Below are 26,789 nucleotides of genomic sequence, written 5' to 3'. Positions count from 1 at the left end.
TTGGTACAGAGAAAACCAGGGCATCAAGATAAGACTGGTGTTTTATGCTACAGAAGCACCAACATTTATCAAACGTTCTTCTATTGATGGACACTTAGCTGTTTCCTGTGTTATAAATAATGAATCCTGTTTTCTTTTTATATATATATTTATATAAAACAATATTTTAATTATTGTCCTTAGAAACTATAAAGACTATACATGACTTGGAAAGGAGACTGTACCAAACACTGGCCAGAGAAGAATGGTCCATGCTACGCCTTCTCCTTTGGTCACTCAGAAATATAATGTTATCAGCTATGATTGTTGCTTGCGGCCGCACATTATTTTTATCCATGTATTCACCATAGTCTACTTTCTCTTTCACATAAATTTGAGACCCCTTCTTCACATACTGAATACCACATCTCAGAGGCCAGGTCGGAATAGTGAAATTTTGTGCCATGTTGTCTTCTGACAGACATCCCCCATTTGGTACGTTTCATTTTCTCCTGACTTCCACATCTCATTTCTTGCGGAAGAAAATATTGTGACTGGGCTTTTCCTTTCCACCTGCCTCACGACAGGGTCCTGACCCACTTCCCCAAGTAACTGCACACAATTCAGAGATTTTCAAGAACCGAGCTGCTTGCTATTTCAGACTCATGTCTTACAAACTGATGAAGCACCTGGAATACAAGTCTTTGAAACACTGCTTCTATTTTTCTTTTCCTACAATCTAATCTTTAGTCTTTTCCTGATGCTACAGCCGTACAGCCCTGAGCCAGGTCTGTGAATCCTGTTTTCTATTACAGTGTTGCAGTGTACATTTTGTTACTATATATCTGTGCCCATGTGTGAGTATATCTGTAGGTCAATTCCTAGATATGCAATCTAAGAATTCTTAGATGTGGATCAAGCCAGACCATTAAAAGTAACAATAAAGACTACCAGACTGCCTTCACTGAGGCAGTACAATTGACTTTCCCGTCCACAGGTTGCTAGATTGCCCATTGTGGAGCTGAGCGCGCCTCTGGTTGTCCCCCCTGCCCAGTGAAACATTTTGTTCAGATTTTTGAAGTTTGTATAGATAAATGCTTATTATGGAGGTTCTCAGCATGAAGGGAGACTTGGGAAACCTCATGTCAAAGCTTTATTTCTCTAGGTCTTTTTAGTGCTGTCCCTTTAAAAATTAGTTGTATAGGCTGACATGACAAAGGAACGCCTTTACTTCTAGTCATTAGAGGGTGTGTGTGTGTCTCACAAAGGGCTGGGGCAGTTCTGATTGAAGGGCAACACCCACTAGAACCACACAACACCTGCAGCAGGTGGAGACTGGGCTGCCTCTTTATTGCCTTATTTCTATATCTGAACTTGCATTCAGTTGAAGCTTTTACTATCCTCTTTCCATAAACCTCTCTTAACTGTTTATTATGTAAAATTTGTAGGTAAGAGTTTTTATGAAGGGCAGAGTGCTTCTTTTGAAGCGAGTTTCAGTTTTCATAATATGACTCCACATCATGTGTCCTTATTGTTTCTGGGTGGCTTCTCCCCGCCCCATCATGAGCCGGACTCACTGGGGAACAGCTCAAGCATAGGTGTGGTGCTGGCCGTGCCCAGAACGAGCCCTCTGAACAGTCGGCATTTGGAAAGACTCAGGATGTTGTAAACAAGTCATCGCACTGTAATTTTAAACCCAGAAATCACCATGTCTTTAGCTTTCTCTCAACGTATTTTATATCGTGATGGCAAGTGGTGGCCGTGTCCACACTTGTTCACAATGATCTTTCTGAGATAAACGCGTGAAAGCCAGTGGCCCTGGGTGCTCGCAGTGGGTTTTCTATCTTGGTGACCAATTTGTAATTACTTTCCTGTGCAGACAGGATGCCCTCAGATGTAGAAAGCAGACTGAATCAGTAGATGAGATCTGTGGCTGAGGACAGTATGGAGGGGAATCACGTCAGTGTTGCAGATGTCAACATCTTTTCAGTGACTAAGCTGGGTGTGCTATGTGGTTGTTTTCGTATAAGTGGTTGGATTGAAATATTAAACCTGTTCAATGCTTTAGAATGTACTGGAAAGCTGAGATTATTTTTTAATGCCCTTCCCCCCCCCCCACACCAGCCCCTCAGAGTATTTCCCACCATTTGCAGATAAACTGACTAACCTACAGAGCCCTTGACGTAGTGATGACAACTGCCCTGTAGAGATTAAACCAGCCTCATTCCCGGAATTTGTTCTGCTGATACACACAGGAATGTCAGAGAAAGGAATCTGGTTCACATATTTTCACCAAACAGTAGTTATCAAATGTAAATTCCCCCTCCGACTCTGTCATGTTGTTCTCATTTCCCTTTGTCACGTCCACTTAAAGCCCATCAGTCATAGACACTTCAGGATGCCGAGTCTATTCCTAAACTGACTCCGCAGAAGAAGTGGTTGAGCTGGAACCCCGGCCGTGACTCCACGGCTGCCTGTGTCATTTTGTATCTTTTAGCTTTGCCCACAGTCACCGGTCGGCGATGAGAAAGATGGGGGTTTCCTGCTAGCAACCAGAGAGTGAGGCTAATTTTCACCAAGAACTTTGGTTCTATGTAGTGTTTCATTTTTCTGCTTTTGCAATTGCATTGAAGTGATCTTGGCATAAAAGTAGTCAGATATGAAAAGAGGAAGGTAATTAGCATGTTTTAAAATTTGCTTAAGGGACACGTGAAGCCCTCTAGGCCGGCTTTTGTGTCTTTATTTTCAGCTCAGCAAACTGGAGTTTCCCAAGGATGCCGATAGACATGATTCTGCCAATAGAGGCCTGTTTGGAAATAAAAATCCTACCTACCTGGCAGTAAAATGCCTCAATGGTAAAATGTAGTTATAGTATTTGAGAAGCGATAAGTGTGAACAGCATTTGATCGGGGCCTGTGAAGGTCAGTAGCAGAAATAACTTTTCCTGGGGACCGTGTCGTATGGACTCCCTGGGGGAGGGACTGACTATGACTATGAATCTTTGACCCGGAATACCTTCAGTTTATCTTCTCCAGCTCACATTAAACTTTGTCTAAAGATCTGAAAAACATAGTTATTCAAACTAAGTATATAACTGTTCAGCCTCTTCTCTCCTAGGATTTGCCAGAATTATTTCAGTTATGAGAAGGTTCCAAAAAATGTTGAATGACATATTTCTTTTGGTGCACTATCTTTTAATATCATTTGCATTTTCCGTATGGATGTCATCAAAAGGTTGGCTGCTTGTTTGGGGGAAGTTCTGAAACCTAAAATGCCTGCAATGTGGTGATTGTGACGGGAGACAGTCTAAGAGGCACCATGTTTACCTGTAGCGGTGAAGACTGACTGGAGGGTTATTTCCGTGGGATCAGCAAAGGACCGGAGCAGAGAGTGCAGGTGATTGCTGGTGTCTGGCAATATACAAGCCCTCTCTTCTGGTGACTGTGTTGTCCTTCTCTCATATCCTTTCTAAAAGACCTGCTAGGTGATTCAAAAAGTTGAATTCATTCTTCCTTCCTTCCTTCCTTCCTTCCTTCCTTCCTTCCTTCCTTCCTTCCTTCCTTTCTTCTTTCTCTCTCTCTCTCTCTCTCTCTCTCTCTCTCTTTCTTTCTTTCTTTCTTTCTTTTTTAACAAGCTTGTTAAAGAACAAAACTTGGCCTCTTGGAAGAGTGAGAGCTGTGATGTGACAATCAGGTTGTAGCTTCCTGTGTTTGTCTACCCTCCCGTTTTGCTTTGTCTTTGTACAGTCCGAGGGGATTCCCTTAGCTGCAGTGAAGGTAGAAACCCAACGGGGGAATATGATTTGCATTTCTTTCAGTGTCAGTGTAAATTTGTTTATTGACTTAACTCACAGACTAGCAACAGGTCAGCAGGGCCAAGGGCACAGGCTCTCTGGCGAGGCTGTGCATTCTTTAGTGGGGAGCTCCAGTGACACTTTTGGTTTGGCTCTTCTCCCAGATGATCGAGACGAGATGTCCTGGCTTCCAGACTGGTTTCTGTCACATGACTAGCCCAAACTTCCTAACTCGAGAACAGTGTTATATTGGCTTTAGGGATTTATGCCTTAAACCCATGGTTAAAGTATTGAGTCATGACAGAACAGTCATTGCCAGTTTTTTAGGGTGAAACTTAGAGGTCTCCTCTTTTGCTCTTTACATGAGGGAGGGGGTGGGGTGTCTTTTGGCAGGAGTCTATGGCTTGGTCTTGGAGAACAACTGTTAATTATGTGCTGGTTGAGGCTCAGTCTGGCTCGAGGGTGTGCACGGACTCCACTTGGGTTCCTTCCTCCCTTATCTAGGGAGGAAGTGGGAAAGGAAGGGGATTGGTCTGGCTTCCACTTTGCACACCCCTGCCTACACTGGTGCAGGGGGGACACACAGAAGATTGTGTGCTTTGCTTTTGCTGCTCCACTGTAGGCAGGGCAGCCGAAGTGTTTTCAGGGTGCCGGCAGCTGTTTTGAATGCTTGCCTTTTGGTTTTCTTGTTGATGGTGGGGTGCCTGCAATTGCTTTCTTCTTGCATCAGAAAAGTCACTGGACTGACAGGACTGACTGCTGGGTGAATTTCCAGGAGCCACCCAATAAGTGCCCTATTAGAAAATCCTTTGGGGACCAAGTATGTGGGAGAGGTTGTCCCTATACTGGATAAACTTACTGAGAGATGCCCTTTCCGTTTCCTGATGGCAACAATGTTGAAACTTGCAGGGAAAACACATCCCCTTTCAAATGTTTCTCCTACAACCTTGAGACTGTATTCCATGATATTTTTTTTAAAGCTCCAAATAGTATTTGGCATCTGGTATACTTGGGAAATGAAACCAGACACGAGGAATGTGAGCGAGGAGAGAGATGGCCAAGGAAAGAAGCACAGCAATTTTTCCTTTCACATTCTTTTTGATAAGAGAACTTGGGTTAACATAACTGTGTGGTTGAATCCCAAATTACATGTCAGGGCCCTTAGATAAAATGGAAAGTGTGGGGTAAACTGCAGCTCTGAAAACAATAGATATGGCAATTAAAATCGAGGGTTCCTCTAACTATTCTAGTTGGCTCTCATGGCATAAATTTTCTTTCTTGTCCCTCTTTTTTATGTCTGTGACATTGTTTCAGTAACTCCAAAGAGCAATGACAGTATTTTAGTGTTAAAATTATCATTGGAGAGTTAAATATGAATTACTATCTCTCTTGAACAAAATAACAGAAATGGGGCATGACCTACAATCAGGCGTCTGCAAACTACGGCCCCCTGAGGCCATTTATCCAGCCCCCACTACACTTCTGGAAGGGGCACCTCTTTCATTGGTGGTCAGTGAGAGGACCACTGTATTTGGCAGCCCTCCAATGGTCTGAGGGACAGTGAACTGGCCCCTTGTGTAAAAAGTTTGGAGACTCCTGAACATGGTCACCTGTGCACTCTAAGAACACAGGCAGAGACTCTCAACTGTTGGATAACTTAGTGTGTGGGAGAACTCCCCGTCTCTCCTTTCCCTTCCTCCTGCATCTAAGCTGCTGTCTCCCATGTAAACACTCTGGTTAGAGGAAAACCGTGGTGACTTAGCCAGTGACCACATTTCTCTGTTTGGACAGCCTTCTTATAAATGTGTGGCAGAAGTCTCTGATGAACCAATTTAAGTGATGTATTTATCAATACAAATCTATTTGGTCAGCATGACCTTCACGTTTCCCCACATATTTGGTGTTGCTTTGTAGAAAACAAACTGTGTGTATCACACATGTATTATGGCCTGGCATTATCAAGGGAAAATGTTAAGGAGAGTCTCCTTGCGGACTGTAAGTTGTTCTTCAGTGTCTTTTATTATTATTATTATTATTATCATTATTATTATTATTATTATCATTATCATGATTATCATCATCTACATTCCTTAAAATTTGGCTCTCATTTTTTTACTGTTGCTACATTGAGAGTCCTGTTTGTTTTGTTAAAGACAGTACAAATGACTCCGACTTTGAGCTAGGCCACAGATGGATTAAATTTCTTATTCTTTGCTAAGCAAAATGCACCTGCTCCAGCATCTTAAGTAACTTTTTAATTGCTTCCTTGTGCACAGCATAGCAATAGTCATCCGTAATGTTGTAGATGGATTGCATTCTGGATGTCCCAGAAGTGACTTTTACCCCTCTGCAACAATGCCAGGAGAGGAGAGGAGAGGAGAAGGTGTGTTCTGGCTGAGGGCCCAACTATCATGGTGGAATTAGTCCTTTCCCTCAGGCTGATCTGATTGAAAAGGGGCCACAGTGTGGAAACAGTGGCCCTGGGTTTCAGTAACTGTGAATTCCCTCCTCACTGGACAGAAGGACCAACTTCACTACTCCCTCAATGTCCCTACGAGGCTGTGATCTCCCTAACCTGTGGGTCTTCTTCATCCGTCTCCCCAGCACCAAACGCTCCGTCGAGGCCTGTGGACTGAGGAGGCTCAGCTCTGACAGCTCAGGGAATCTGTCCTGGGCAAAGCGTTCACTGAGTGTCAGGAATGGGGAAGCGGCTCAGAGATTCTATTCATGGGTCTGTTTCCAAAGGAGCTTACTTGAGGTTGGGTGGAAAAAACAGGCACCAGTTAGTTCAGCCAGCGAGAAATTCCTCGCTCCAGGGAAGGTACAAATACCCCGAGGATGAAGTCTGTTTGTGAGATGACTGTCAGGGTCAAAAAGCTTGACAAGTGGCTAAAGAGCACTTGGCGATCTGATTGGCTTTGCATGTTTTGGCCGTTGTGAAAAACAGATCCGCAGGCAGCTGTGGGAAGAACACTCAGTCACACGACCCCGAAGTTCAGAGATGAGATCATTCGTTCACTTCGGCGCTTATGTTTTTGCATTCAGCAAGTATTTATTGAGAATATACTGTGTGCCCAGGAATGAGTGAATTGTGGTCTCTGTTTCAGGATCTCACAGTCTAATGGCCTGAAACAACAATAACAAAAAGCCATTCAACTGTGTGAACAATGCTAGGGGTGTGGAAAGAAATGCGTGACCATCTCTGGGACACTTAAGGCTCATCAAAGCATCAGTATTTGAATGGGTCTTGAATGGTGTGGAGGATGTCAGGCAAAGAAGGAAAGAAAACTGCAGAGATAGGGGCAAAGAAGTGTGACTCCTGTCCGGGTCTGTTGAGTGCACGCACAGGGGCAGGGTGGGGCACGGGGGGGGGGGGGGCAGTGTGGACACATAGTGTTCAGGGTGTTGGGGCACAAGGGTAGAAAATAAAGTAAGCAAGGGTCAGGCCACTGAGGGTCTTGTGGTCCAGGCCAGAAAGTTGGACTGTATCCAGGAGACAATGCCGAGCTGAGTGGCACAGTCAGATTTATGATGTGCTGAGAGTGAATCCCAGACGGTATGTGAGTCCCTGGGGTCTGGGCCCCTGCTCTCTCCAGCCCCGTCTCTCTTCACACCTTTGTTACTCACTGTGCTCCAGCCGTACTGGTCTTCCTTTCCCAACTCAGACATGCCAAGTTCCCCACCTGTTCGGGGCTTCCAGGCTTCCATACACACTCCTTCTGCCGGGAATCCTCTTCCCTGACACTGCAGGGCTGGTCCGTGGATCCATTAGGTCTCAGTTTAAATGCCCCTCCCTGGAGGGGCCTTCCGGTCACACTCTCTAAAGCAGCTGTCTACTCCCACCGCCACCATTGCCTGCCACCATTTTCTTCTTGCTTTCCCTGGAACACTAACCAAAATCAATGCTTATTTTAGTTTACTTGACTTTTTTTTCTGCCTTCTCCACAGTAAATAAGCCCTCTGAGGTTACACGATCTCATTTTCATCACTCTTTCCTAAGTACCTAGCCCAGTGTGAAACACCTAATTGGTATTTGATCAGCATTTGACTTCATAAATTAAATGAGTATAGGGCAAATCTGGCGACCTTCAACCCAGGGCACACCACCTGGATTTGTGTGGTCCATGAATTAAGAATGCTTTTCACATTTTAAAATGGTTCAACAAATCAAAAAAAAGAATATTTTGTAACATAACACTATATGAAATTTACATTTCGTAGTCCACATATAAAGTTTCAGTGACACACAGGCGTGCCCATGTTTACAGATGCCTTTGGCCTGATTTCACAGTAAAAGAGTAGAGTTGAGTAAGGTTTAATGGCCAGCAAAGCTGAAACTATTTACTATCTGGCCCTTTGCAGAAAAGATTTGCCACCCTCTAGACTGGGAAATCAAGGGACAGGGGAAGAGTTCAAAGCTGTTGTAGTTATTCAGACAGGAGATGTGGTAGGCTGAACTAAGGTCATGACCTTGAGGTTGGAGAGGGTGGAGACCGGATTCCAGCCTATTAAGCAAGCAGATTTCCTGACCTCTGCCAAGCTTCCCTGCCCCACTCCTAACCAGTTAGGCTTTTCTGAATAAACATCTCTTGGCCTTTACCAGCAAATCAAGGCTCTCTCATACTGTTTCTAATTGCTCTGTTTCCTCCCAAGTGTCCTCTTAAAGTCTCGTATGTGAAATGGGGGTGACGGAAGGAGATGGGTGTCAATGTATTTACTAAAGTCATACACACAGGCAGTTGCCGGGGTCCCTCATTAGTGAAGTTAACCAGCTAGACATAACGACTGCCGCTGGGAGCGGCGGGGTCCAAGAGGGATGATCACTTTTGCTTCTAGTTTTAGTCTGTGTCTAGGAGACTAGGCTGTGAAGAGTGGAGTTCCAGACATGTGCATTAGAAATGGTTGCTTGTTGGAAACCTCAAAGCTCTGCCATCATCTGCAGTTTAAGTTTTGGTTTAAAAGAGGACCTGGTATTTGGGGTTCCACAGAGGAACCAGCATCACACTTGGCCTTCGGGCTTTACTGAGAGGCATTTAAACACAAGTCACCTGTTAAAGGCAGTATTTCACCCTTGTTAAAATGATTTCAATTAGTTTCTTAAATATAATAGGCTCTGCATCTTATTACATATCTTAGAAACTAGCCAAGACCTTCATACTCTTTGGTTTATAGAGCTATTGGCATTTTTTTTAAGACTTGAAAAATGCTTTGGACTGATTTTTAGATCTTAACGTTTCCCCTGCGCCCTTCCTCAATACAGCCAGAATGTAATATAGCTGGGGTTTAAGTGAAACAACTTGTAAAATGTAAAACTGAAGCAATTGTCTTTCTATTCATCTCCCAAGTACTTTGGTTATGCTCCTGTCTGTGTGAGGCATTAGTCAGCACTTGTGGTGGACACTTTTCCTTTTGGAGTTGACTCTTCAGTGGGGAAAGAAAAGACCCAGGCCACAGATTGCCCTATTGGGTCTGCATCATGGGATCACAAAATGCTAAGAGGGCCTTAACCACATTTCACTGAATAGGTTAGTACACATGTTTGTGTACTGTCACGTTCTGGGGACACAGCAATGAACAATATGTGCCAAGCCCCTGCCCCATAAAATAATCAAGTAGGATAATTTCACATAGTGGTAACCGCCATGAAGAACACATAGGCTAAAAGGATGAGTGACTGGGGCGTGGAAGGAGATTGATACTGCAGAACGATAGTTGGGGATGTCATCTTTGAGAGAGTGAAATTCATGTTGAGGTTCATAATGGTGAGGAAGAATTAGCTATGTGCAAATGCGGGCCCAAACTTACCAGTTAAGGGCATGGCTGATACAAAGGCCCTGAGGTAGGAGGCTGCATGGCCAGTGTAGTTGAAGTGCAGTGACTCATACAAAAAGTGTTACATTGTGAGGTGGAGACCCTTGGAGGTTCTTGGATGGCCTTTGCATAGTCTTATATTAACAGTAGCCACAGGAGGTTTTTATAAAGTAAGATAAATAACTAATAATTCAGGATCCAAAATGGATAAAAGCAGAGCTGCTGGAACTGAAACTGGTATGAGAAGTTGTAATCAGCACTTACTGAACATCTCTCGTCTCTCCCCACCTTCCCTCTCATAGTTGGGATACTTTACACCTTAGGCGTTTCTAACAGTTTAGTCTAAAGACCACAGACCGGGGATTTCTCACTCCCATTCTGTCCCATTCTCAGACTTTAAAGAGTTCTTCCTGATCCTGGATGGTTGGCTCAGTGGATAGAGCATTGGCCTGGCATGCAGAAGTCCTGGTTCGATTACCAGTCAGGGCAGACATGAGAAGCAACCATCTGCTTTTCTTCCCCTCCCTCTCCCCCTTCTCTTGCCCTTACCCTCTCACAGCCAGTGGTTTGACTGGTTCAAGCGTCAGCCCCATGTGCTGAGGATAGCTCGGTTGGTCTGAGTGTCGGCCTCAGGCGCTGAGAATAGCTCAGTTGGTACGAGTGAGCATCGACCCCAGACAGTGGTTGCCAGATGGATCCCAGATGGGGCTCATGTAGGAGTCTGTCTCTCTATCTACCCTCCTCTCACTTAATAAATAAAATAAAATAAATTAAATTAAATAATAAATGCTTCTTCCTTATGTTTCCTTATAGCAGCTATCCATTGTTTTTAAACTTAACCTGGGAATGACACAACTCTCTGTCCCTGTTCCTGGGTACCTGCCCTGAAGTCAGTTCAAGGACAGTTGCAGGCCTCTGCCTGCCCCTCAAGCCTTCAGTTCTCTTTCAGGAGGTACCTGCCTACAGTAGTGTTAGTCCTGCATCAGGGCATGCTGACATTGTCACGGTGACGTTAATCGCATGTCTGATCATCTGCAGTCTACTCTCTGTGTGAGTGCTCAGCATGCATTCTAGTTTCTCCAGCAAGGTCACCTGCCTGCAGCTCTTTTAAAAATTAGAGTAATCAACGCCCAGCCACCCCTGCACACTTCCTTTCTCTCTCTCTCTCTCTCTCTCTCTGAGAGAAGAGTAGAAGAGGCTAACTGTGACTCCCAGCTGTTTGTGGGATAAATCCAGACTCAGCCTGGACCACAGCTTCTCCACCCCAGCACCCCTTTCTAATCTGACTCCCCATGGCTTCTCCTTGAAACTCACACGGTGGTGAATTCTCCCTCCATCTTCCCTGCAGGGATGCCTTTCTCCTCCTCCGCCCCGTATAATCCAGGAAGGGCCAAGTCACACCCTCCCTTTTTCTCTTTTCTCTCTACCCCATCTCTCTTTAAAAATTAAAGACCTACATAGATTATACATAAATATGCTCATTATTATATATGTAAGGAAAAGAAGGCTTCCATTCTTGCCATTTTCCCATCCCTGTTCTCTCTCTTTCCAATTTAGGGATATGTTGTGTATCTTTCCAGGCCTTTTGCTGTATTTACACAAAAGTAATTTAGGTTTTTGCTTTTTTCATTTGACAGTATGTTTTTGCAAGCCAATACATATAGTTACAACTTTTAAAAAATTATACAATCATTAAAAATGTATTTTTATGCTAATAATTAAAATTCAAAAGGGTATAAAGTGAAAAATGAGTAGTTCTCCAGTTGAAAGTTATCGCTATCAAAACATTTTCTGCCCTGGCTGGTTGGCTCAGTGGTAGAGCATCGGCCTGATGTGCAGGAGTCCCGGGTTTGATTCCTGGCCAGGGCACACAGGAGAAGCACCCATCTGCTTCTCCACCCCTCCCCCTGTCTCTCTCTTCCCCTCCCGCAGCCAAGGCTCCATTGGAGCAAAGTTGGTCCGGGCACTGCGGATGGCTCTATGGCCTCTGCCTCAGGCGCTAGAATGGCTCTGATTGCGGCAGAGCGACGCCCCAAGATGGGCAGAGCATTGCCCCCTAGTGGGCATGCCGGATGGATCCCAGTCGGGCACATGCAGGAGTCTGTCTGACTGCCTCCCTGTTTCCAACTTCAGAAAAATACAAAAAAAACAACAACAAAAAACCATTTTCTTACATATCAATATATTCAGAAAAAAGCATGTAGTCCTTTAGTATGTGGTATATATCATATAGTGTCTTTTTTTTTTTTTTTTACAGAGACAGAATCAGAGAGAGGGATAGATAGGGACAGACAGACAGGAACAGAGAGAGATGAGAAGCATCAATCATCAGTTTTTCGTTGCAACACTTTAGTTGTTCATTGATTGCTTTCTCATATATACCTTGACCGTGGGTCTTCAGCAGACCGAGTAACCCCTTGCTGGAGCCAGTGACCTTGGGTCCAAGCTGGTGAGCTTTTGCTCAAACTAGATGAGCCCGTGCTCAAGCTGGCAACCTTGGGGTCTCGAACCTGGGTCCTCCACATCCCAGTCCGACGCTCTATCCACTGCGCCACTGCCTGGTCAGGCTCATATAGTGTCTTGAACATTTTTTTTATATCTAGATACACAGATGCCTACTCTTTTTAATGAGTGCAAAGTATTCTATTATGTGATATGCTATAAATTATTTAAGCATCTCCCTATTAGTGAACTTCTCTTTATGTTTGAAAATCTCTGACCCTTCTAGCTCATCATATTAAGTTCTTCTTTTGTTATAAATTTAAATTATTTAACACAATAAACACGAACTGTGTGCCTCCTATCTTGCCGGCATTGTTGCGGGGCACTAGGGCTGTCAGGATGCTAAGTACATAGCCCCTCCCCCCAGTGCGAGTTATCACAGCATAACATGAAGACACACTCCTAAAAAACTTATAAGGTGACATGAGCTGGAATGAATAGATATGCCTTAGCATACATATTGTTAATTCTACTTGGGGAAGGCTAAGAAGGGGAAATTAGAATTGAATTATGAAGGATGAGTAAGAGATCTCTGGGGGACAAGGAAGAGCAGGGTCTTCGTGCAATGAGAGTAACAACAAAATGGGTTGGCAGGAAAGAGCACCCGATAGAGAATGGCCAGTGGCCCGATGCGATGGCGCGTCTGCTGGGCAGGGACTGACTGGACTGGGCTGTTTGCTCAGCAGTTGGTGATAGGAAACATTCAACAAGTGAATAGAAGGACATGGACTCTCTGCAACTGGACTCTAAACCCTCCTGGGGGTTTTCTCTCTGCCCCACGAGGCCCTGCCGTTGCCTGCAGTGCAGGGGGCTCATTCTTGAATTGGTCTGATTTTTTTTTTTAATGTTTTATTCATTTTGCACTCTTACCATGTCATGTCCTCTCTTTGCAGAGTGTAGTCACTCAAGAAATAGAGCAGAATTCAGCCATGGCCCCAAGGAAGAGAAGTGGACGAGGGATTTCATTCATCTTTTGCTGTTTCCGAAATAATGATCACCCAGAAATCACGTATCGGCTGCGAAATGATAGCAACTTTGCGCTTCAGACCATGGAGCCAGCGTTACCCATGCCCCCTGTGGAGGAGCTGGACGTCATGTTCAGTGAACTTGTGGTGAGTCCCAGACTTCGATCCTGGCGGTGGTTGGGAGCTGGGAGGGACAGGGGAGGATGTGAGGGGTTTGGTTGGGTCAGCCGTGGGCTTGCCCTGCATCATCAGTGAAATGACTGCCATCTGTCCCTTATGTCTGCAGCCCCACTGTGAGCACTGAGCCCGTGGAAAAAGAAGGAAAAGGTAGCATAGCTACATCAAAGAGCCTTGCTGGTGCTCTAAGGGGAACGATTTAGACCCTTAGGTCTTCCAATACGAGGCTGTACTGCATCCTAAGTTGCCCTTTCTGATTCCTCTGCATCCCAACCTGAGTATGCACTTGTTGTGCATAAACAGTTCTCTCATCTGCTTTGTACCTCCTGGGGGTCCCCAGTGCACCCTCCACCCCCACTCCCAGGGCACAGGATTAATATCTTGGTGAAATTTAGTCATACTACCTCTCATGTCCTTGACCCTTTGATGAAAGGCATTATTACTAAGTACAGTATAATTATTTAGCCTAATCATAGGATTGTGATAATAGCCGTTGTGGGAAACTTGTTATAGATACAATCGTATTTTAGAATCCATTATCCTGAAGTAAGAGATGTATCTGGCACAGGACCTATTCATGCATCGAGAGATGGAAAACGTTGGACCCACTCATTCATCAAGAGATGGGAGGGTTCTCTTCAGTATAGCTTTTCGAGCATCTCCACACAGTGTTTCTTTTCCTTCTGTGTTTCAAGAGGAGATGGTGGCCCTGGCGTGGGTATTAGGGAGGCCTTGGTTCAAATAACTGCTCTGACCTTATTAGTCATATAAGCATGGAAAAAGCATAGGACTTCTCTGAGCCTATTTTCTGAGAAATGGAGGGAAAAAAATAATACTTCCTCCTAATTTGATGCAATGTTTCAATGAGAATAATAAGGAGTATAATGGGCCAGTGCCTGGTCCTCATTAGATGCTTAGTAAGTGTTACATGAGTCCTCTATCTACCTTGGTCACCACTGGCGATCTGTAATGGAGTTAGTTGTGATCAGATCATTTATATTGTTGGAAGAATACTAGAGAGTGCCCTCGTTGTGCGTGACCGTGTCCAGACAGGAATGCAGGCTGTTGGTGCCCCCAGGGGTATTATCTGAACTGATCCTGTCACTTCAGCTCCTCTAGAGTAGAGTTCACCTCTAAGCCTCCTACAAGATAAGCCAATGTGAGGGAGAACTGTGAAGCTGTCATTTGAGTTCTGGTCTCCTGTGTAGATTTAAAGGCCTATTCCCAACCAAACTGGTTGGCAGAAAAGGAGAGATGACTCTTGGCAGTGTGTTTTTACTTCATGATGTTGAATATTTCAGTGTTTCTCAGAAATTTCTACCCTCTGCCATCTTCACAGCAGACGGAGTTCTGTTCTAGATGTTAATGAGGTTCAAAATAGAAAACTAAAACCTGCTTCCAAAGAGCTGGCAGTTTCACTAGCAAAAGGGGGCCAATAAAGGTATAATAATGCCACCAAAGGAAGAAGCACAACCCATTTACGCATAGATTGTGTGTAAATGTGTGGTGCTGGTGGTGGTAGAGGTGGTGGTGGAGGTGGAGGTGGAGGTGGTGGAGGAGGTGGTGGTGGAGGTGAAGGTGGAGGTGGAGGAGGTGGTGGAGGAGGTGGTGGAAGAGGTGGTGGAGGAGGTGGTGGTGGAGGTAGTGGTGGAGGTGGAGGTGGAGGTAGTGATGGTGGAGGTGGTGGAGGAGGTGGAGGTGGAGGTGGAGGAGGTAGTGGTGGAGGTGGAGGTGGAGGAGGTGGTGGAGGAGGTAGTGGTGGAGGTGGAGGTGGAGGAGGTGGAGGTGGAGGAGGTGGAGGTAGAGGTGGAGGTAGTGATGGTGGAGATGGTGGAGGAGGTGGTGGAGGTGATGGTGGTGGAGGAAGTGGAGGAGGTAGTGGTGGTGGAAGTAGTGGTGGTGGAGGTGGTGGAGGAGGTGGAGGTAGTGGTGGAGGAGGTGGTAGAGGTAGTGGTGGAGGTAGAAGTGGTGGTGGAGGTGGATGTGGAGGAGGTGATGGTGTTGAAGAAGGTGGAGCTGGTGTTGGAGGTGGAGGAGGTGGTGGAGGAGGTGGTGGTGGAGGTGGAGGTGGAGGTGGAGGAGGTGGTGGGAGGAGGAGGTGGAGGAGGTGGTGGAGGAGGTGGTGGAGGTAGTGGTGGAGGAGGTGGTGGAGGTAGTGGTGGAGGTAGAAGTGGTGGTGGAGGTGATGGTGGTGGAGGAGGTGGAGGAGGTAGTGATGGTGGAAGTAGTGGTGGTGGAGGTGGATGTGGAGAAGGTGATGGTGTTGAAGAAGGTGGAGCTGGTGTTGGAGGTGGAGGAGGTGGTGGTGGACATGGTGGTGAGGGGGATGGTCAAGGAAAACTTTCTGGAGGAAGTGAGTTGTGAGAAGCAATTGAAGGTCAGATGGGAAATGGAGGGGACCAATGTTAATGCCTTAGTCATGGTCATCTTAAGCTAGTGTTTCCTGTGATTGCAAATGGATACAACAGCCGATGTAACTAGTGTGGGTCAGCTGTGGTTCTGCTCCTCTCCATCTTGTGTCCAGGACCCAACCCTGGTGGAAGAGGAAAGAGAGACATGGTGAACTGCTAGTGGGCTCTAAGCTGATGCTTGGAAATGCACGTCACCTCTGCCGACATTTCTTTGGCCAAAGCAAATCACATGGCCACTCCTGAGTTCACAGGGTAGGGATCCTATAAAGACTGGTACCATAAGTCACACGTCCAAGCCTGAGGTCATTGGTGTAGGTGGAGGACACAGAATTTTCTCCTAGGGAGGGACAGTGAATCATTTGCCATGATGACTTCCAAAATAGGCAGTAATGATGTATTGAAAGGCTTGGTTTTATTTCCCACTTAGAACATTTTAAAATCAGAAGTCAACCTAAGGGGACAGATGTTGCTGATAGATGACGATCTCCTTGGTGGTCGTGGAGCTGGTGGGCAGAGCTAGTGCCCTCAAAGCATCCACACCCACTGTTCTTTCCATTGTATTCTGTCATCCTTCCAGAATGAGGCCTGAGCCAGAGTGTGGTGGCAGCTCCACGTGTATTTTGAAGACAGCTCATTGTTCTGTAGTCAATCCACATCCACTGTTCTTTCCATTGTATTCTGTCATCCTTCCAGAATGAGGCCTGAGCCAGAGTGTGGTGGCAGCTCCACGTGTATTTTGAAGACAGCTCATTGTTCTGTAGTCATAAGGGAGAAAATTCCAAGTCCTGCCTTACTGATGTCTTTATTCTGTGTGAAAATTGCCTACAGCTGTTAGTTGTTAAAAAGCCAATGCCAAACCAGAATTTTAAGCTGAAACCATTGGAAAACAAATTATCTTGAGGTTTGTGTCTGTCCTGGTGAGTGACAGATGAATTTTTGTCTACTTCTGATTTTAGGGACTTAGACCGCAAAGCTATCCAACTGCCAAGGGTGTCCTGGGACAAGGGAAGTAGACTCAAAGCCACTGGAAACCTCTGCCCTGGTTTCTCTTGAGCAGCCGCAGAAGCAATTCTGCCTCTGCCAGTTCACAGGCGAGGGAGGCCACGTGGGGAGGCGGAGAGTGCATGGCCTCTGGAGTCAGACCACTTAGGGTAACTCCTCTTAAGATGGTTTCTGTTGGCCTTATTGGGTGGTGCAATGGATAGAGCATCTGCCTGGGACACTGAGGTCCCAGGTTTGAAAACCTGAGGTTGCTTACTTGAGCATGAGCTCATCCAACTTGAATGCAGGCTCACCAGCTTTAGCCCAAAGTTTGCTGGCTTAAAGCCCAAGGTCGCTGGCTTGAAGTTCAAGGTCGCTGGCTTGAGCAATGGGTCACTGGCTCAGCTTGAGCTACCCCCTGCCCCACATCAAGGTGTATATGAGAAGCAACCAATGAACAACTGAAGTGACACAGCTACTAGTTGATGCTTCTCATCTCTCTCCCGGTCCCTCTTGCTGCCCCCCCCCATCCCCAAAAAAGGATGGTTTCTGTTGGAATTTGAATTTATTTTCTTGCCTATAAAATGGGGAGAATACCTTCTCTCCTATAGGGTTGGTATGAGGATTATTAAAGCAGATAACTTCCTTAAAAGGCTGGCTCCTAGTCAGTGCTATATATCTCACAGCCCAGTGCAGGGAAATAATACAGGTATTCTCTGGGCACAACACTCTGAGCACATATCCCGGGCTTTTCCTGTTCTTGAAAGCTAATCTATTTGCCTGTGGTGAGCAAGCCAATGTGGGTCCCAGCTTGCAGGCCATTTCACCTTGTATCTGTTGGAAAGCATCTCACCGACCTGGTGGTTGTAAGCTAATTTCCTTGGCTCTGTCTGATGGGACACTCATCTGATGTTTTTAAAAGTGATACCAAATGGGTTGCTTTCAGAATAGCCTACTGCAACCTTATCATCTCATAAATAAAGCAAGCCTTTACGGGAGGTCAGCCGTGGGGACCTTTAAAGAAGGTGGGCGGTGGGGAGTGCCTTGTTCGCCAGCAGGTAGCCTGTCATAGGCAGGAGAAACAAGGCTTCCAATTCAGGAAGCGGTAGTTTCTGGGGGGTCTGTCTCACACCATGCCAGTTTCTTTTTATTTATTTTTTAATTTTTATTTTTCTGAAGTTGGAAATGGGGAGCCAGACAGACTCCCGCATGTGCCCGACCATGATCTATCTGGCATGCCCACCAGGGGGCGATGCTCTGCCCATCTGGGCCATTGCTCTGTTGCAACCAGAGCCATTCCAGCGCCTGAGGCAGAGGCCATGGAGCCGTCCCAGTGCCCGAGCCAACTTTGCTCCAGTGGAGCCTTGGCTGCGGGAGGGGAAGAGAGAAACAGAGAGGAAGGAGAGCGGGAGGGGTGGAGAAGCAGATGGGCGCTTCTTCTGTGTGCCCTGGCTGGGAATTGAACCCGGGACTCCTGCACGCCAGGCCGACGCTCTACCACTGAGCCAACCGGCCAGGGCCACCAGTTTCTTTTTAAATAACAACTTTATTAAGATACAATTCACGTGCCATATAATTCATCTCTTTAAATTATACAATTCAATGGCTATTAGTATAGTCACAGAATTACTACAATAAATTTTAGAACATTTTTATCAACCCCAAAGGCAACTTTCTTACCCATTCACTGCCACCCCGCAAATGGTAGGGTGGGGAGAACCTCCAGCCCTACGGTCTCCTGGCAACCACTAGTCCACTCTGTTTCTGGGAATTTGCCCATCCTGAGCGTTTTCTAGAAACAAAATCGTATCATATGTGGTCGTGTGTAATCGTTTGTGACTGGCCTCTTTCACTTAGCATACATGTTCTCAGGGTTCGTCCCTACTGTAGCATGTGTCAGCACTTCACTTCCTTTTATTGCCAGATGTGATATGGACAGACCACATTTTGTTGCTCTATTTGTTATTGATAGACATTTGGGTTGTTGTCAGTCTTTATTAGGAAGAATTCATATACCAGTTTTTGTGTGGAGATATATTTTCAGTTCTCCTGGATAGAAACCTGAGTAGAATTTCTGGGTTGTGTGGTGACACTGTTGAACGTTTGATGACCTGCCAGACGTTTTTCCAAACTGCCTGCACCATCTTAACATTTTCATCAACAGTATATGAAAGGTCCAGTTTCTCCGTGTATTTGCCAACTCCTGAGAGTCTGTGTAATCTCTGCGAACCATGCATTTAATGCCTCTCAGTATCAATCCTTTTTCCTGTTTTACCTTCCCTGCCTCACCTCTGTCTCAGCCACAAATCAAGAACACATCCAATCTGTGACCCAGTCCTGTTCCCCTAAAATAAGATTCAGCTAAAGTCTTATACTTTTTTTCCCTGCTCTTAAGGTCTTAGGTTTTCCCCACCAAACAGCATGGCTACATTATATACCTTATTTTTTTTTTTTTTTTTTGCTCCCAAGTAACTTTCCATCTCAATGTTAGCAATAGGAGATTTCTTTGGGGATGAACAGAAGAATGTGTCATTAATTGACAGACCATTTCTTTTGATCCGTATGTATATTCAGTGCCAGGCCCTAAAGTAACTGGTGAGCAAACCAGACACGATCCTTAATGACTTTGAGGGGCTCAAGGTCTACAAGGGAAGTAGGTAACTAAACACATAGTCTTACCCAATACAACCAATTGCTACGAAATGGGGTGTCTCAGTCAGTACATTCTGTTGGGGAATGACCTTTATTCCCATGTCTTTACAAAGAGGAAGTCCCACCTACAGGTTCCGTTTCGTTCTTCACCCTTAACCCTCTTGCCGGGGAGTAACAGGGCCAGCTTCTCTTCTGTCTCCTCTTTGGAAAATGCGAAGCTTAGTTTCTTTCTTGTTCTTTTTTTTTCTGCAAATTAACTTGCTTTCAGAAAACACCTCTTCTGTGACCCTTGGTGCTTTAGGCTTCGCAGGGATGAGTGCCCTTTGGGGAGTTCTGCAGTTGCTCAGCTCTCCTTAGGATTGGTGGACAAATGTCTAATTCAGCATCGAGATCTCAGCGAGCCCAGCTGTCTGCAGGTGAAAGTTGGATTCTCCCAACTTTTCATTTCCATTTGTTGATTTCCTAGCTAGTTCTTAGTAATTCCAAACATTCTGGGCCAGGAGAGGACTGTTTACTGACACAGACTCCCAAAGCCCACAGGCACCTAACCCAGTACGCAGGATCTTAGAAGGCTTCCTGGAGCAGGTGACACTGAATGTAAGACGTGGAAAACAAGTAGGAGTCATTGAAGTGACGAGGAGAGGAAGGAGGGTTACAGAGAGGATAGCATGCGTAAGTGCCGGGAGGTGAGAGGGAAAGGGCCGAAGGCTGAGGGAGTGTACGTTCACACAGATGTACAATGAAGCAGGAAGGAGGCTGTGGTCATTGGGGGTTCTGAGAGGTGAGCCTGGAAAGGGGGTGGGATAGTTGTATTGTTGGCAAAATTATATGTATCAGATTTGTTTCTGAACCAGAGGAAAGTACCTCTGCTTTTTCTACAGGATTTTTAATGAACTAAATATACCAAAGTACATCAAAATATTTGCTAACTGGTTATAGTTACAAAACATAGTGATTACTCTTTGCCGTCTCTATGAGGTTTTGGTAAATTTAGCAAAAGGTGTTACCGAATTCCCCCATGTATAAGATGCACCTTTTCCTGAAAAATTTGGGGTCTAAAAACTGGGTGCATCTTATACACTGGCTGCAGATTTTTTTAACTTGCATTTTCCTCTTTTTTTTTGCGCTTATTTTTACACTCATTGTTGAAGACAGTGATTCATCTTTAGACACAGATGAGGACAAGTTATTGGATGGGAGTTTTGACAGTGATGAGGAGTTGTATGAATTTTATGATGAATAAAACTTGAGTTCAATAACTTTATGTAAACATTTTTTTCAAATTTTGGGCCCCAAAATTAAGGTGTGTCTTATATATAGAAGCGTCTTATACATGGGGAAATACAGTATGTCTCCCTGAGTAGATTCTAAGTATGTTTTCCTTTGAGTCCAGCTGTTGAGATGAAATGCCTACTTGTACTATTCACACTTCCTCTGGCTATTTTAATTTTAAAATAAAATTATTAGAAGCCCCCTTCCCCTTTCCTACTCAATGCATAGACTCCTGCATGCACCGAGTGTTACGAACTAAGGTTATCTACAGAATATTTTACAGCAACAGTGATACTGGAATTGATATTTCCTCTTAGGTTTCCTATGCTCTCTTACCTTATGAAACATACAAAATGTCCCACTGCTTTTCCTGGTAAGATTTTAGGTGAGAAACCAAGTTTAAGACAAGTCTTGGTATTATTTTTAAAGTGTACTATAGTAAATCCCATGTCTTACAGCACATACATTGCTTGTGTACCTGGAATCAGTTTTACAGACTTATTAAGAAAAGCTTTTATTTCTAATCTGTGCATCACTGTGCATTTATATCTAATTGGAAATAATATGCAGTATGCATCCACATTTTTCTAAGCCTGAGATGTTACCAGTTCCATTTTCTTTTCTTTTTTTCTCTTTTTTTTTTCTCTCTTTTTTTTTTCTTCATTTTTTCAAAGCTGGAAATGGGGAGGTAGTCAGACAGACTCCCACATGTGCCCGACCGGGATCCACCTGGCATGCCCACCAGGGGCCAATATTCTGCCCCTCTGGGGCGTCGCTCTGTTGCATCCAGAGCCATTCTAGCATCTGAGGCAGAGGCCACAGAGCCATCCCCAGCGCCCGGGCCATCTTTGCTCCAATGGAGCCTCGGCTGCGGGAGGGGAAGAGAGAGACAAAGAGGAAGGAGAGGAGGAGGGGTGGAGAAGCAGATGGGCGCTTCTCCTGTGTGCCCTGGCCGGGAATCGAACCCGGGACTCCACGCCAGGCCGACGCTCTACCGCTGAGCCAACCGGCCAGGGCCACCAGTTCCATTTTCTACCATGTTTTGGTTAATCTGGCTTTATTTCAAGCCCAATGCTTTAGTCTTTCATTTATTTGGCCAATGGGCCTAATGTTTTGGGATATTAAAGGGTGTTGTGCCTTCCAGGAAATATAAAATATTTTCAAGAAATTTACTGAGAAATTCATTACCAATCATTAAACAATTATTTATATATACTATTGAGGATTGTTTAAAAAGTTACAATCTTAATGAGGAAGGTAATGATGATGGATACCATAGGTTGTTGGAAAGATTTGTATCTTCCTAAATACACTTACTGTGGATGAGTTTTGTTATTATTTTAAGTACTGAGGACATGCTTAACATTAGTAACCAGCATAGAATTTGAAAATGAAGATAGAAGGAATGAGAGAATTCAGTTGATGTATCAGAATTAGGTGAATTCTCAGTCAAGGTGAGCTGTGCCAAATGAGTCCCCTGGGAACCCACATCAGTAATCTCTGAATTTCTCAATATATTCTGAAGTCACTGTGGTTTGAAAGGTACTATAGGAATCTAAATTAGTCTTATGGATTTACCAGTGTAAGAGTTTGTTCTTTTAGTAGCCATGGGAATTGTTTACCCATCTTCTCAGCCAACGTAATTTTTTTTTTTTAATTACCAGGGCAATTTTAAGCTCTCTTTAATAATAAAATTCTTCCATTTTCACCAGAGTTGATGAACACTTTGTATCTCTTTATTTTTAAAACTTGCCTTTTACACTAAGACCTTGACTAAGAATAGAAAGTTTCAGTTCCCTGTCTCTAAGAAAGATGAAAAGATTGGGCAGCAACAACGTTTCATTTTAAGATGATTAAAGAAAAAAGAAACTGATTGTAATCTATTGTTTCTTAATTAGAATGTAAAGGATTGCTCAGTAATTAAGCAGAGGAAATCAAACTATATAAAGACTTCAAAGATATGCCTAAAATAGTCTCAAAGTAAGTATTCAGTTGTCTGGAAGCCAAAAATAAGGGTCTAATGAAGGAATTGATATTAAAATGGTTCTATTTCCATGAAGTTAAAAATTACTTTTATTTGACAATCCTATAAAGATCAAAAGAGAAAATTGTTTAGATAAAGGCTATGATTAGGTAAAGGACATTATTAGTTGACAGAGAAGGAAAAAAACATCGAGTAGATCTTCGCTTAACACTGTGGCATTTTTTGGATAAATCAACTTGATGAGGACATAGACAAATTTAGAACAGCAGGAAAATATGCCGTATATCACCAAGCGAAGTGGGAATGTAGATGTGGGCTACAGCGCGTTCCGTGCTTAATTTCTGTGAAGCAGGTGTGAGCTGCTGCTGCCAACGTACAATTTAGACCAAAAATAAAATAAAAAAAAATCCAAACCCAGAACTTTCTAAATAAATAAGTTTGGCCCAGAGAACAGCTGATGGCTGTGCTATAAGGTGATGCTGATATAGGTGGCTTTGCTTACTTATACCTGTTGCACTTTTGAATAGAACATTGCGTTACTTCTAAGACTCAAGGCAGTGTTGGCAGTAGACCTTCATGCGGGTGGGCGGGATACATTTCTTTGTACTGGTTGGGATCCTGTCTGCTTAGAGACAGTCAAGTGGTCAGGTTGGCTTCTTAAATTTCTCTCTTGTCCTCTGATTTGCTAACCAAATGCAGTAAAGTTTAAGGTAGGTCCACAAAAACCATTTTATTCCCTGAAGTCCCAAATTTATATTTTATCTTGCTAAGGGCTTTCCAATTGTCCTTTTCTTAAGGAGGTTAAATTTAGATTTTTGACTGCATGTTAGATACTTTGTTATCAATCCATTTATTTCTGGGTACATCTTAATTTGGATTATGGGGATTGAAATGGAGGGAGCATGGAGAGATGGAAGAAAAAAAACTTTTTTTAAAAAATGCAAATACTGCAAAATTGCCTCTGAACTTAATAATGTGATAAGAAAAATGGTTGTTCCATTGGTCTCCATGACTTTCATTACTATGAATCTTGATGAGACTCTGAGCAATATGTACCTACTTAGATTTTGGCTCCAATTTAAAAATCTGATTAGTGAACTTAATCCTCAGGCTACTGTTTGCAAATTACAGAGTTAATATACTATCCTGACTTTCCAACTCTCTACATGACCCCATATAGGGACAGTATAGGTTTTAAATGCCTTGGAGAATAATATGATCTCCATAAGTAGTGTGGTTTAAGTAAGCTTTCAAGTGTAATTCTGAAAATGTGTCTCAGTAATGGCTGGAACAGTAGTAATTTCCACAAATCACTGCACATGAGACTGTATATGATGCACTGGGATTCATCTACACATCATTTGTTTTTGCAAAATATATGTCACATGGCCTGTGGAAGGTAAACTCCCAATATGTAGATGGTGTATTTTAGTTCTAAACTCTCTTCTGATTTTTATTAACTGTGTTTAGAACCCTCCCCTCCCCTCCCTTCAATTCCCAGAATTCAGCTGGAATTTAAAACTGTTTCTTCATATGTGCTATAGGAGCTCGGTATCAGCTTCATCTTTTAGTTATGACTTTCTGGCTGAGTGTAGAACTATATATATAATATATATAAACTATATATATTATATATATATATATAAAATACACACACACACAGTGTGCAGTGTGTCTGTAAAGTCATGGTGCACTTTTGACTGGTCACAGAAAAGCAACAAAAGACGATAGAAATGTGAAATCTGCACCAACTAAAAGGAAAACTCTCCCAGTTTCATACCTATTCAGTGCAGTTCGATGTGGGCTCACGCACAGATTTTTTAGGGCTCCTTAGGTAACTGTCTCGTATAGCCTCTACAGACTCCTCACTGACTGATGGCCTACCAGAACGGGGTTTCTCCACCAAACTACCGGTTTCCTTCAACTGCTTATCCCACCGAGTAATGTTATTCCTATGTGGTGGCGCTTTGTTATAAACGCGCTGATATTCACGTTGTACTTTGGTCACGGATTCTAATTTAGTGAGCCACAGAACACACTGAACTTTCCTCTGTACCGTCCACATCTCGACTGGCATGGCCGTGGGCTGCTCTGCTGTATACACGGTGTTACATCATCATCTGCACATGCTGCCACATCATCCTACAGAAACTGGGAGGGTTTTCCTTTTATTTGGTGCAGATTTCACATTTCTATCATCTTTTGTTGCTTTCCTATGACCGGCCAAAAGTGCACCATGACTTTATGGACACACTGTGTATGATATATATTGCTCAGTCCTCAGGCTACCATGTGCAAATTACATGGAGTTAGCATGCTGTCTGACTTCAACTCTCTACATGTTCCCATATAGAAGACATGTTGTTTTTTAAACCAGATCCCTGAAAAAGTTGTGTCTTTTCTCTCTTGCCTAATTTTAAATAAATCCACTAGAAACCGCCTATACCTGCTAGTTGTTTATTTCATTACACAATGTAATATTTAAGAACTAAACTAAACCAAATGACTGAAAGCTCACTCAGAATATGTGTGTGTGTGTGTGTGTGTGTGTGTTATTTTCAGGAAAGATGGGCATTTCTTGAATGTAGAAGAAAAAGTCCCTTGCCATCTTTTAAACACTCAGGTAGTTTAAGTTTCTTCCCATACAGACACCCATTATGTTACATGCACTGTGAATATGCAGCCTGAATCTTCAGAGAGGGATGGCACATGGGCATTGCATCTGGCTGCTTTACCCCCAGGATTCCCAGGGCCGGGAGCAGCTCCTGGCTCGGAATAGGTGCTCAGTAATGCTTATGGCCTGAATGAATAACGAAGTGCTGAGGGATAACACATGAGATGCTCCGTAAGTATTTGAGTGCACATGTGCCTGTGTGCATGAATGAATGAATGCTGAATTTCTCAACAGTTGGGTTTGTGCTTTGAATTATTCTTGAAGCAGTAGTGGTAGATTTGGGCTGGTCCTTGCACTCTTCCTGCATCCCATCATCTGTTGTCATTCTCTTTGCTCATCTTCTTCGTTTGCAGGTCAGTTACTATGAAAGCACCACAGTGGTTGGCACGAAGGGTACAAAGTTAAAAGGATAAGGGTGATAATGATTTAAGAAATATTTTCTGCCCTGGCAAGTTGGCTCAGTGGTAGAGCGTTGGTCTGGCATGTGGAAGTTCCACGTTTGATTCCTGGCCAAGGCACACAGGAGAAACAAACTCCCCTCTTGTTCTCTCTCTCTCTCTCTCTCTCTTCTCTCCTCCTGCAGCCATGGCTCAATTAGAGTCAGTTGGCCCTAGGCGCGGGGAATGGCTCCATTGCCTCTAACTCAGTTGTTAAAAATGGCTGTGGTTGCAATGGAGCAAGGACCCCAGATGGGCAGAGCATCGACCCCTAGTGGACTTGCCAGATGGATCTCAGTCTGGAGCCTGTGGGAGTCTGTCTCTGCCTCTTCTTCTCTCACTGAAAATAATAATAATAATAATAATAATAATAATAATAATAATAATAAAAGAAATATTTTCTGTCCTTAACAGTTTCTCTGCCATCTATTACATGGTAACATAAATAAGTAGATATAATGTGAGAAGAGACTCATTGTCCTAGGTATCTTTTGACACAGTTAAAACTTAAAAATGTCGCCAAAGCTGCCACAAGCCTGTGGAGGCTGTGCTGGGCCAGTGTGGGAGGGGCTGGTGAGAGCAGGGCTGGTGGCACTGAGGGAGGGGGCCATGTGTGGAGCTTGACTTCACAGTTACCCACCAGTGCTTTTCTCTTCTGTCACTTTACAGCTGGTTCTGTGTCCCAGGAGACAAAGCCCCTCCACTCAATTAGGAAAAAGCTGGAAACCAGGATGGTTGGATGGATATTGGAAGATGATTTTAACATATATTTAGAATAGAGTTATTTCTTTTAGATTACTGGGAAACTGCTGGTGATGCAGTCTAATTAAAAGTTAAAGTGACGCTAATGAGTCTCTAGTTGAAATAACGCAGAGAAGCTAAATGAGAAGAAGGCTGCAGGGTTAGCAGCACACTCTGTGTAGCGAAAGAAACCTAGTTTGCATTGCCTACTATTAAAGGCAGGAGGGCAAGAGCATAAAACACTCAACCATTGGTAGTAAGAAACCAAAAATGATTTCTATTAGTCAGCCTTTGCCTGTGGGATTTCTCAAGTCTTATTTTTATATGTTGAAGGAAGACATGTCTATCAGACAGAATATTACTGTGTAGGTGGTGGTGAGTCATGTTGTGGTATTTTGTGTAATGACTAA

The 26,789-nt window shown here is 43.9% G+C and overlaps 1 protein-coding gene across 4 annotated transcripts in view; it reads left to right on the top strand.

Moving 5' to 3' along the window:
* DAAM1 (dishevelled associated activator of morphogenesis 1) overlaps positions 1 to 26,789 on the top strand; it is a 168,511-nt gene that overhangs the window by 54,445 nt on the left and 87,277 nt on the right. For all 4 annotated transcript variants that reach the window (XM_066272980.1, XM_066272981.1, XM_066272978.1 and 1 more), the window contains exon 2: positions 12,979 to 13,197. In XM_066272980.1, the coding sequence (XP_066129077.1) occupies positions 13,015 to 13,197 (183 nt within the window). In that variant the 5' untranslated portion in view covers positions 12,979 to 13,014. The remainder of the gene's footprint in view (positions 1 to 12,978; positions 13,198 to 26,789) is intronic.

The sequence above is a fragment of the Saccopteryx bilineata genome, chromosome 4 (assembly GCF_036850765.1).
Source record: "Saccopteryx bilineata isolate mSacBil1 chromosome 4, mSacBil1_pri_phased_curated, whole genome shotgun sequence".
Lineage (NCBI taxonomy): Eukaryota > Metazoa > Chordata > Mammalia > Chiroptera > Emballonuridae > Saccopteryx > Saccopteryx bilineata.
Note: the sequence above shows the minus strand (reverse complement) of the source record. Positions and strands in the feature narration are given on the sequence as shown.